Below are 12779 nucleotides of genomic sequence, written 5' to 3' on the forward strand. Positions count from 1 at the left end.
ATTTGGAAGATCCCCATCCCACCAGTCTCTCGTTAGCAGTACAAGTACCCAACCCATGTGATTAGATTAACGGATCCTCTTTAGAAGCATGGGTACTGGACCTTCATTGTGCTCCTAGTCCCCCTCTCTCTTTTGTTGTGATACCACTAATCTGGGACATGCAAGTCTAACGTTGTGCTTTGTGGCAGACACTTTAACCTCCTATGCTATTTTATGATGAGCCAAATCTGTGACTAGACTGCACACGGATTTCTCCTACACATACATTCACTGTCAAGTATGGTACGACCTTCCATTTCAGGGATTTTCCAGCAGGGTCAAAGCCCTATTTGAGCTTTTCATTGCTCAAAGAGGATTTGTTTATATACTTCTTTCTTTATACGGGCTTCATTCCTCGTGTCTCTTTAAGTGAACACGCATGTGGCAGTAGAAAGTCACTCGCAACTACACTTAAAGCATGGAAACGTTACACATTCGCAATCTGAAAACTTGTGAGGTATGCTCATAGTTTCCATGGGCCCTAAAAAACACGTATTTTGAAACCTTATGCAAAGTATGTACACGAGTGCAAAGTAACCTGAAAAGTGAATAAGGAAATGGCCATCCTATTTATTATAGTTAACCGCGAGATGTATAATTACCTTCTCCCATTTCGATGTGGTTGTCATTGATAAGGAAACAGTACAAATACAAATAAGCCTTAACAATTTAGGAAATATTACGATTTCAGATTACCCACTTGGAAAGAATAAATTGCAGGATCTTTAGAATACGGAAAATTCACCATAGTGCGTTTAAAACACCCACTATAAGATGGACGCAATTTAATGTATAATCTCCCCTACAACAGGACCAAAGCAAACTTGTTTAAACTGCCCATTCTAAAATGGCGACAATTGACTGACTAACCTGACAGCTTTCAACGATTGGTGTATATTTCGGTAGTGCGCGATAATCACTCAAATGTCAATTCAGGAAACCTACAGTACAACCCGGAAGTGCGTCAGATGTTCTTCCTGGGTTGCAGCCGGCAAGATGGCGGCAGACACGCAAGTGAGTGTGGCCGTGTTTGATTCGGTAGAGCTGCAGTACATGTTGGCCTCCGAGGAGGCAATTGAAGTACAAGAGCAAAGTCTTAAAACCTTTTGTTGGGGTCTCTACAGCGCTGTTTCTGACACTTCTTTTGGGTAGGCGGGGTTGAAGTCTAGTTGGGATAATGCGATAGATTGTGACCTGACATGCCAGGGCACTGACCAAATAAGAGGTAGGGCAGTAAACACGGAAGCATTTTTACATAAAAAGAGGACAGAGTCTTTGTGTTTATTGCTTAAATACGAGGTGGCTTGTGAATCTGGCTGTAGTGGGGTGGAAATTGTGACAGAGAAGGGGATAAGAGAATGAATGCCGGACACCTTAAAAATGTTAGTGTGCGATAGTGGGTGGACAGTAAGATGGGGCATGCCACTGTATGCTTCAGATATGACGAATACGTACAGCGTTCAATCTCGGAACTGGGAGGGGGTGGGGGGGTCAAAAGAAACTTGCTATATGAGTATGTGTGGCATAGTGCCATGCTTAGAATTTACTAGGGGGGTGGGATCGAGAAAGAAGTGGCCCATGCTACGTTGTTGGCATTGGGGATATATTGATATGGGTTCAAAGCATTGTGTTAATTTACTTAACATTACAAAGATCTGTTGTCTCAACGCAAAATTGAAGAGCACGCGCACAGTCCTTAGTATATCTGACCGTGTAGTTTAGGTGCGAACAGAGGGATGTACTAAATTGCTTGCACGTCCTCTGTTTTCACATGCAAGATGTGTGCGAGTGTTGTTGAATGCCATAATAGTTAGTTAATGTTATATTTCCACTGTGCTGAATGCATGTTAAGAGTTCTCTTTTAATATCATGGTAGGGTGTGTTACTGTGATAATGGTGGTAGCCAACTATGTGTCGTGTGTGCTTTGTGGGACGTGTTCAGTGCTCTAACATGTACTGGTGAGTGGAGCTTGCTTAGAATTGGACATGTGAGCGAATATATGACAAATCTTGATATTAGGAGAAAATTAGCAGCTGTTTCCTTTCCCCCAGTAACTCCTTACAGGAGCATAATAGATGCAGCGAGATTTATTTTCCTTAGCCACATAAGTGCCAAATCCGTGTGAGCAATAGAGAGGGAAGCAACCTCAATCTGTATTTCAAGAACTTCACATTGGCAGCTCTCAAATACCCTGTGTTAAAATAGTTTTGAGGTGTAAGTGTATTTAGAGTCATGTAGGCGTGAGATCCACATCAGTCTTCAGTGAGCGAAAGAAGTATTATTGTTTTCCAGGCCATTTCTTTTGAAGGCCAAGTGGCTGATGGGAGTTTCCCAGAGCAGGGTTAGTCTAGTGACTGACAGTGATTCTTGGAGGCAGGGCTTGAAAAATCATAAAAATGTTACTAGACCTGCAGGTCTAGTAACTTTACTAATCTACTCGACCTAACTGTAATGTAATTGACCCGTGAACTGGTCTCAAATTGTGTGATCCTTAGCAAATATTTGTCTTATGGAGCCGCCTTTTTCTTTATTATCGCATAAGAGAGCTCCTTCAAATATGCAAGTTCACTATTTTTGCTGTACGAAAAACCTTTTTTTTTATTGTCTAGACTAAATGTTTGCTCCATGTATAACAAACGCGTCGCAGTTAAGGTGCTGGATTGTGCTGGACTCTATTGCCCAGAAGACCGAGGGGCTGCCTCACCTGCTTCCACTGCTGAACTCCGCCCAAAGCGCCTTTAAATCAACCTAGCGCTTCCCGCTTCGCGGGAAATGCGTCGCAGCTAAGGTGCTGGATTGTGCTGGACTCTATTGCCCAGAAGACCGAGGGGCTGCCTCACCTGCTTCCACTGCTGAACTCCGCCCAAAGCGCCTTTAAATCAACCTAGCGCTTCGCGGGAAACGCGTCGCAGTTAAGGTGCTGGATTGTGCTGGACTCTATTGCCCAGAAGACCGAGGGGCTGCCTCACCTGCTTCCACTGCTGAACTCCGCCCAAAGCGCCTTTAAATCAACCTAGCGCTTCCCGGGAAATGCGTCGCAGCTAAGGTGCTGGATTGTGCTGGACTCTATTGCCCAGAAGACCGAGGGGCTGCCTCACCTGCTTCCACTGCTGAACTCCGCCCAAAGCGCCTTTAAATCAACCTAGCGCTTCGCGGGAAACGCGTCGCAGTTAAGGTGCTGGATTGTGCTGGACTCTATTGCCCAGAAGACCGAGGGGCTGCCTCACCTGCTTCCACTGCTGAACTCTGCCTGAAACACTATTTAATTCGTATTAAGCTCCGCTACGCGGGACGCGAGCAGGCGCACCGGATGAAGCCCGGACAAAGGGCGGGCCGTCGGAGGCCGGGCCGGGCTACCCCCCTTGTTTGACGTATTGCGAATTTGCGAGTTACACTGGTGCTGTAATATCTGGTTGTGCGGGACTTTGTTCATATCTATCATTGTGCCTTCTGCTTTCTTTGTATACCATGGGTAAACGGAAGTTGATTGATAGCCAAGGAGTCGGTGGCGAGGGTAGCGTTGTAGCAAAACAACGTAGGAAAAAGAGAGCTCGGAGGTCTGCAAAAGCGGCTGACTCAGTGGGGACTTTGGACCGTATTAATTTGTTGGTCGAGGAGTGTGAAGCTATTCTGGAGACAGAGGAGAGAGTTTCAGGTGCTCCTTCTGGGGTGCCTGTTGATGTCCTGGTGCATACAATTCCTAATTCATCCCCTAGTATCCCGGCTATGTTTCGTACGAAAGCTAAAAAGATATCTAGGGGTGAAGGGAGCGTTGAGGTGGGAACTGAGCCGGGCGGTGGGGTGGATTTGTTTTCTGCCGTCTCTACCCACTCTGGGGATGCTGTGCCTGTTGTTTTATGCTCCAATAGATTCGCACCACTGATGAATGATTCTGGGGTGATTAGTGTTGAAACTATCGACTCCTTACTTCCTTTACCAACGACTCCACCATGTTGTACTGCTGGGTCCCGTGAAGATTCTTTCCAAGCTCTTGTTAAGCTAATTCGCTCATTACAGGAGGAAGTTAGTGCCTTGAAAGTTGTGATTAATACCCTGACTGTGGCCGTTGGTAACCACACACTTGTTCAGCAACCCTTCTCTTGTATTCCCAAGGAAGCATCCACGCTACCTGTGAATGCTAGGTTACCTTCCCAGGCTAACCCTTCGGGGTTGTTAAAATCTGGTGTCCAAGCCAATATGGAGGTATCATATAGTGATGCACTAAGGGCGGGGAATCTTTGCTCCTCACCACATTCTGGGGGCATTCCCGCTGCTGTTTCACAGTCTAATTTGAACTATAAGAGGAATGAAGGTGAGAGAGGAACTCCTGCTAGTACCATTCAGAGATCTGTAGTAGAAAGGGGGCAACGTGTGGACCGTTATACGAATGCTGATAATAGTTGTACCAACAAGAACATTTTTATGACCAATGTTCCAAAACTATGCAATAGTCAGGGTCTTGAAAGTGCTGACTCACTGAAAAATAAGGCAATCCACTGGTTGAGATATGTCAGAGGCTATCGCTCTGTTATTAGAGATGACATTATCAGAGCTACTAGACTGACTTCTCCACTGTCGCCAACCGATTGTATTGAACTAAGTCTTTGTTCTAGTGATCTTGTGGAGAATTTATTTACCTTGGAGTTTAGGACATGCCCCCCCAATGGATCTCCTATCCAGCTAAGAAAATCTATTTTGTATGGTCCAGGGTGGGCTAAGTGTGACCAGCAGAGTACCAACAGAGAGGATGGGTCTGTACTGGATAATGTTGATTGACACGATGTCCTGGGGGCCACTGGTTCTATAGACGAAGGGATCCTATTGCATAGTGTTGATAGCTGTCGTATTGGGTTTAGTACTATCTCTAACCCGCCCATGGATCCAGGTTCTAATAATTGTTTTCATACTGATACAGAGCAGAGTCTGGATCCCATTTTTTCGACGAATACTGGTAGCTCTGTTCCTCAATCCACTACCCTTATTAATAAGTTCGTATCCATGGGGGGCGGCTCATTACTTTCTTGGAATATAGCTGGGTTAAATGCTAAGTTACCAATTGTTGAATGGGTTGCATTTATTAATAATGTGGATATATGCTTATTCCAGGAGACTTGGTTGCTGGAACCCAGATTCTGTATAGGTTATTTAAATTACCACATTCCGGCAACTAAAGGGACGCATGGCCGTCCTTCTGGGGGTTTAACGATATGGCTTCGGCAAGATCTGAGCTTAAATAGTAAGCACATTTCTACTGGGAGTGGAGATATACAATTACTTAGGTTAGAACTGGGTTCTGTGGGCACCATCGATATTTATAATGTCTATGCTAGGGGCTCGGGTGGGGCAAGATCACCAGTCTTTGACGAGCTATTGAGGCTGCTTGATCTTAACTCAACTGGTTCTTCTGTGGTAGTCGTTGGCGATTTTAATGCTACCTTCGACCCTTTGGTACTCTGTGAGGGGGATGAATATGAGAATGAGGAGGCACTTTGGGGTATCCCCCCTCAAGAACTGCCTCCTGTAAATAGGTGGACTGAAAAAATAATTCAGATTAATTCCCTTTGTATGGAGAAGAGCTTAAGGGCATTGAATGGTAGGATGCCTAGCGACCGTAATGGTGCCTATATTTTCAACAATGGTCAGAGTAGGGGTCGCATTGATTATATCCTTGCGGCTGTGAATTTTTGGCACTCCCTTGTTGATATGAAGGTTTTCGACCTCCCAGAAAGTGATCATAATCCCCTTTGTTTATCCCATAATTGGTGGAAAAGGGATTGCGCTCTTTTGTCGATTGGAGAATTGCCCACCTCGAATGTCGTGTCATCCAATGATATGCGTCGTCTGAGGTGGTCTTGTATTCAAGAGAATCCCTTCAACTTGCAGAATATTTCAAGTGAGGTGAATAGTGCTATTCAAGAAATGGAACAGATTTTTTCTTCCAATGGTGATATAGGGGATATAGCATCGATTCATACTAATCTCTTTGCTTTCCTGAAAACCCTCGTTCAAAAGAAGAGAGGATCTGGTCCGAAATTGGCCCGAGTCGAGTTAGCTGGTTTACTGAGGACTGTAGACGGTCGAGGCTATTGCTGGGGAAAGCTTTAAAGAAAGGCGATGTAGGTGCTGTGCGTACTATCAGAAATGATTATAAAAGTTGTATTGCCAGGGCAAAGCGTCACTGGGATGAACTTAAGTGGTTGGATCTTTTAGAAGCGAGTACCTAGAACAACAGCAAATTGTTCTGGGGCATTGTAAAGTGGGGACATGGTGGCCAGGCAGAGCGGCCTCAAAACAATGTTTCCCCGGAGAGGTGGGTGGAGTATTTTAAACCTCAGTATGCTTCCCTCCTGGATAGAACAGCTAGCGAAGGTATTGCTGCCCCGAATATCTTGGTTCCTGATTTTAATAGTGCAGAAGTGGCGCTGGCCCTTACCGGTGTAGCTCCCGGGAAGGCTCCTGGCCCTGATGGGGTTCCAGTGGACCTCTTTTGAGTGATAAGGTTAAATGGGGGAGATACATTCAATTGGTTGCTAATGCCCTGGCGCGTGGTGCCCCTATCCCCGGCATGTGGCAATTGGCTGAGATAATTCCAGTATTCAAAAAGGGGGATCGGTCGCTTCCGGAAAACTACAGGCCCATTAGTTTGATCGATGCTACTCAGAAAATCATAGGTAGGTTGATCTTAAATCGTGTTCATCTGTGGTCAACCTCAAACAGTATTTTGTCTCCATTCCAGGCAGGCTTTCGTCAGCATATTAGCACTGTTGACCAGGTATTCCGTTTTGTCCTTCTATATTGGAAATTCGTGACATTGAGTAAAGGGAGTCTTTATGCGGTCTTTGTGGACCTAAGGGCAGCCTTTGATTTAGTCCCTCGTCCTAAATTATGGAGGGTGTTGAAGGATCTGGGACTGCACCAGGGGCTGTTGTCTTTAATACAGAGGCTCCACGATGATAATACCGCCAGAATTAGATGGGGAGGGCAGGGCGAGTCAACCGAGGCCTTCCCGGTAGAACGGGGGGGTCCGCCAGGGTTGTGCAATGGCCCCCACTTTATTTTCCCTTTACATTAATGGAATAGCCGAACGTCTTTTAGAAGCAAGTACTGATTCCCCTTCTCTTGCAGGCGTGAAAGTCCCGATCCTAATGTTCGCGGATGACACGCTTCTAATTGCCAAGACTCCTAGCGGTCTACAGCGGGTATTAGGTATTTTCGAGATTTTTTGTGAGGACCGTGGACTTGAAGTAAATGTAAAGAAAACAAAGTTCATGGCTTTTAACCCTCATAGACATTTTAAAAATAAGTTTTTATTGTTTAACCAATCCCTCGAACAAGTACAGGCTTTTACTTATTTAGGGGTTATTATACAAAATAACCTTAAATGGACGCACCAGAAAGAAACTGGCAGCTTTAAAACATAGACAGCTCACTGGCGTTATAAGTGGTGAATTCAAGAAATCCCTAACAAAACCAATCAAACCTGTGCTCCAGGTCTATAGTGCTAAAGCTGTTAGTACAGCACTGTATGGAGTTGAATTGTGGGGCTTCGAGAACTTGTCCTCCCTTACTGTTTCTGAGAATAAGTTCTTTCGAGGCATCACATCATTGCCCCAGAGTACGCCCTTAGTACCCCTTAGGTATGATCTGGGAAAGAGTTCTATTGCAGATATAGCTAGACTACGTCCAATTTTATATTGGCGGAGACTGTGGTCAACCCCGGAATTAGCTCAGTATGCAGCGGGGTTCCTGGACGTTTTGTCTATGGCTGGATCCTACAAAATTGGGTGGTTCAAGGATCTTCGAAAAACTTCTGAGGCTCTGGGTCTGAGCGAACTAGGGTTGAAGCCCTTGGGTGCTTCCTTTCCATCAAAAAACCTGCTAAAAGAAAATTACTGGGAGTGGACCAATATAAAGACAATGACCGATTGTAACACCCTTTCTCTAACGGATGGTTTTTTGAATATAAAATCTGTCCCAAGGCTTGAGCCCTTTTGGGACCTTGTCACTAAACCATTAGATAGGAAACTGTACTTCCAGCTACGGGTGGGATCATTGCCCCTGAATTCATTCACCGCACGGTGGTCTAATAATGTAAATAACCTATGCCCTTTTTGCAAATCCTATGAAGAAACGATAACCCACATGTTTTTTGTATGTCCTCCCTATTTATCTCCGAGGCGTGTCTGGTTGAGACCAATTTGTCAACTATAGGGTACTAGACATAGTGGCGAGGCATTGAGGATTATGTGTACTAGTACAGAACCGGTCATTGTTGTGGCGGTGGCAAAATTCTTAGGTTGGGCGTGGACAATAAGAAACCAGAACATTAGAGTGATGTCCTAGCTGATTCTGATGTGCACCTGTATTATCCTTGAGTATGTTGAAATATGTCTCTTTTTATAAATTTTAGAGCTTAGTTTTTAATTCTATTTTAAGTAATTTAATTTAAGTGTATACATTTTATATTGCTATTATGGACTGTGTACTTGTTTGTATCGCTTTTATGACAATTGTCGAATAAAGCTTTTTGGATTGGATTGGTATAACAAACATTAAGCCCATTTATAGGGTAGACCTGATTCCTGGCTTGTCTCTTAGTTCACTAATAGCATAGTGATCTGGGTAGGAGCAGTAATAATTCCCGGTTCATGTTTAAAAACTCACTTTTCATAAATATATTACTAAAGCATAATGTGGTAGTGCAGTGTCATTTACAAATAGCATATTTTCAATTGAAATGGCCACAAATGTTCCCACTAACATGTAGTTTTAGTGATTATAGTGCATAAACAATTTTTGGAAATTGGGTTTCAGCAAAAACATTTAAAATTTGCACATCACCAAGTAAAGTTTTCTAATTTGTTTTGATCCCATAAAAATATTTTTTTCACCTCAGAATTACAAAAATGGTTCTTCATAACTATTGTAATATAATTGAAATGTTTGAGCTGTTCACTTAGCTATTTCAGTGTTGTCAGAAAACAGCCTGACATCTTACAGCCTTTCATTTAACATGCTTTGCACATTTCAATTGTAATACAGTTCACTTTACAAAATCCTCTAACTTAAGTCACAGAAAGAAAAATAAATGTAATAAGGTAAGTTGAATTTTGACCTCTGTCTCCGAAAGCCAGCAAATGTGACAACATGATAAGATTTAATGGCATTTTTCTTGCTCTTTCACTTTGAGAGCAATAAATATGCCTTAATAAATCTTGTCACATTTGCTTTGCTTTCTGAGACAAAAGTCAGTTTGTCTTTCCTGATTTTCAACTTGCCAGAAAGGGCAAGTAGTCCCTAAAAATAGCTTTTCCTGAATAAATCTTGCTCGACAATGCAAGTGGATTTTTTGAGGTAATATCTAGCAGTCGATTTATCCATACATTGCAGCTCCTGACGTAGATGGTAATTCAGGGTGTTGGAATATGCCTTTCTGATTTTGTTCCAACAATTTATATACGCCCTCCGCCTGGCCAGGGTCTGCTTTTGCAAGCCGAACTCCAGCCTGAGCAATGTTGGTTCTGTCAATTTCCTTTGAGATTTTTTAGTGTTCCCGCAGTGCCAGGCATTTCCTTTTTGATTGCCCTTTTCTGGTGAACAATTAAGCCGTTTTTATCAATGATTACTCCCAGGTATTTATATTCTTCAGATGTGCCAACCTGTGATTTGACCCAGCACAAAGACAGTGTTCTTTTTTTGTTATTGTTAAGGGTTGTGGTTTTCGTTTTTTCGAGGTTGGTGGTCAAGCTGTTCCCGGCAGAGTATTCTTGCACTGTGTTGAGCAGACATTGCAGCTTCACCTGGGTGTTACTCATCATCAGCTTATAGAACGCTGGAGAGGGTCATGTCCCCTAATTTTGGGATGTGGTACTTTTAGGTGTTTCGATTTTGAACCAGGTCAGCCAAGAAGAGGTTAAACAGGGTGGGTGGAAGAACACACCCATGCTACAGCCCTTTGGTTGTTGGCATTTGTCTGGAGAGGTGTATTCCAGTGCCCAACTTGACCTGAGCCCACAATTCTGTGTGAAGCAGAATAAGCATATCCAAGAGGGCCGCAGGGTTGTCCAACTAGCACCAAAGTTTCCCCCCCGTCAACGTAATCGAACGCTTCTCTGTAGTCAATGAAGCAAAGGTGTAGGGGCATCCTGGAGCCTTTTGTTGCATCGACGAGGAAGGATATGGTTAGGATGTTTGTTGTCTTGCCTGTGAGCTTTGAAAATCCTGTCTGATTCAGAGGGATTATGATGTTGTTGGAGGACCAAGATGTTAATTAGTTGAGCAGTGTCCCTGCAAAGTATTTAACCTCGTTGTTAATAGATGAGGGTCACCAGACAAAAGTTATTTGCCAACGATTTGTACCCACTCTTTTAAGATGTGCGAGATTATAGAGTCTCTCCATGAGGCTGGCAGTGCGCCAACTAGTCTAGTTTAGGAAAAGACTGGTTCCAGTGCCTTAGCCCAGTACTCTGCTTTTTGCTTGTAAAGAGCAGGGGGATGCCGTTTGGGCCAGAGCTCCCTTTCTTCTGCCATTTGCAATTTGACTTAAAAGCTTTCTGCTGGCCTTAAGTTGAGACAAGGCTGGAGCGAGACTAGCTGCCGTTGGATAGGTGTCATTTGGAAGTTGCTGGCAGCGTTCCTGCTAATGCTTGGCATGAGGCACTTCCGGCCAATTGCTGGTTGGAGTGGTCACCAAGGAAATTTGCCCAGGTTTCCTCGGGTATGTTTGAAGGGACGTCTCCATGGACTGGGCGCAATAGCTTATTGGCTGCCATTCAGAAACATGCACTTTTGTGCTTTATATCTGGAAACAGTTTTGCACATCGCTCGTCTTCCTGGGACCTTTTTATGGCCCACTTTAGCTTCTTATACAAGGTTGTTTTGTAGTCTCAGCATTGTTTGGAGACCAGTATCCCTTGGTTTGTGGCACAAGGTTGTTAAGAGTGTTGGTAACTGCCTATTTAGGTCTCGCCTGACCCAGCACTTGCGCTGGTCTGGCGAGACTTTAAGTAAGGGCTTCAAAAAATGCTACCGCCGGCCACAGCTTGCAGTGCATGTGCGCGGGCGCGCGCTTGAGCAGAGGCGCCATATGGCATGATTACTGCTGCGCGCGCACCACTCCCGCACATGCACTGCAAGCTGTCGCCGGCGGTAGCATTTTAGCTTCCTTGTTCTTTTTACAGTTGAGTAGCTTTCCAGTTCGCTGATCTCATCGTGGTTGCGAAAGTTGGCTTCGAAATCGCTGAAGAGATCATGCGAGGAGAAGAGAACTTAGCATGCTTATCACCTGATTCTGCGCTTTAGCCATGAACACTAAAGCTTCTATCCCTTCCGCGCTAGACTCTACCTGTGCTTATGTGGATCGCGTTGGGTATGCACGCTAATAGAAGGTATTACATGAGCGCACGAGATAGATGCTCTGCCTGGGAAGCATGGTGTGGTAAGAGCCATTCAAAAGCAGTTATTTAATTTGTCATAATAATAAGTTAGATTATAAAGTGAAATTCATAACGTGCTGAATTTTACTGCGAAATGTCAGTTTGTTCCCGAACATATACAATAATAATCTTTTGAGCATTAATACAAATAATACGATTAATTAATGATTTGCCTATATTTATTCAATTCATTTGTTCTTTTTATTATCAACGTTTGTTCGGTCTTTAGGTTTAGGGCACAAACTTTGTCTTTCTGCTATGGCGGCCGTGTTTGTGCCGGAAAGATTAGGCGCAGTACTGTTGCGGCCCCAGTCCGTCTTCTGTTTCCTTTGGTAGTGGGTGCCTCCAGTGTGAGCCAAAAGGTACTCGCCTACAATTTCCTGCTGTGAGTTTTCACCTGTTCCCGAAGTTGGTGTTTGTGCTTCTTTCTTTTAAGTTACTTGTCTAGTTCCGGACTTCTACAGTTGCTGTTACACGCACATGTTAAAGTTGGAGTTGTCAGGCAAGTAGTCTTTTGTCTATCCCTCTCAGAAATAGGTAAGCCCGAAAATTCGTAGAGTACCGACTCAGGGATCTCTGGCTTGACTCTTAGCCTACGCACGAGCCGAGCCATGAAAAGATTGGACATGTATCTGGTACAACAAACGTCGTATCAAAGTACGATAAAGTATCTCAAATTAAAAAGAAGTTATTTGTTGAAGGCTTGTGTTTTACTTCAGTGCATTAGATAATATCAGTGAGTGCTTTGATATCTTTAAATAGTAATCTTTTAATACAAACCTTCCCTACCCCCTCGATGCCCTGCCTCCGCTGCCGAAAGTACTTCAAGAGAAGCTACTTTGTCATGTGCACTATTTATGCGTTGATTGTTGTGGTGTGTGGAGCAGCAGTATTCATATATGATATCTGCCAAAGGTTTTAGGTTTCGCCTGCAGACAGCTTTTAGCTGTATGTCGTTGGAAGACCTCGGTAGACAGTATCGAAAACTTACAGTGGACTTTGTGAAGCCTACTGTGAATAGTTTATTGATTCAAGAATTTAAAATTGTTACAATACATACATACCATACGATCTAACATAAACATTGTAGATACAAAATTGTAACGTTTTCTAATTGTGAAAACAATATTGGTAATACTAATAATTTTCTGCAATTCTTTAAATAAATGAAAGTCACCCCTTCAGTGATTTTCGTTATAAAATTTTACCATTCCGTTATTTTAGAGCTGTGTGAGACCGTTCAGTCTTCATTTTATTGTCTATAATATTTATACATTTACCAAATTGTACAAGTTCTGTGGTGG

The 12779-nt window shown here is 43.5% G+C and overlaps 1 protein-coding gene across 2 annotated transcripts in view; it reads left to right on the forward strand.

Moving 5' to 3' along the window:
• Window positions 1-963: 963 nt before the first annotated feature.
• Window positions 964-12779, forward strand: part of GCN1 (GCN1 activator of EIF2AK4) — a 693936-nt gene continuing 682120 nt past the window's right edge. For both annotated transcript variants that reach the window (XM_085633485.1, XM_085633484.1), the window contains exon 1: window positions 964-1053. In XM_085633485.1, coding sequence (XP_085489611.1) covers window positions 964-1053 — 90 coding nt within the window. The remainder of the gene's footprint in view (window positions 1054-12779) is intronic.

This window comes from Triturus cristatus, chromosome 11 (genome assembly GCF_964204655.1).
Source record: "Triturus cristatus chromosome 11, aTriCri1.1, whole genome shotgun sequence".
In the NCBI taxonomy this organism is placed as follows: domain Eukaryota; kingdom Metazoa; phylum Chordata; class Amphibia; order Caudata; family Salamandridae; genus Triturus; species Triturus cristatus.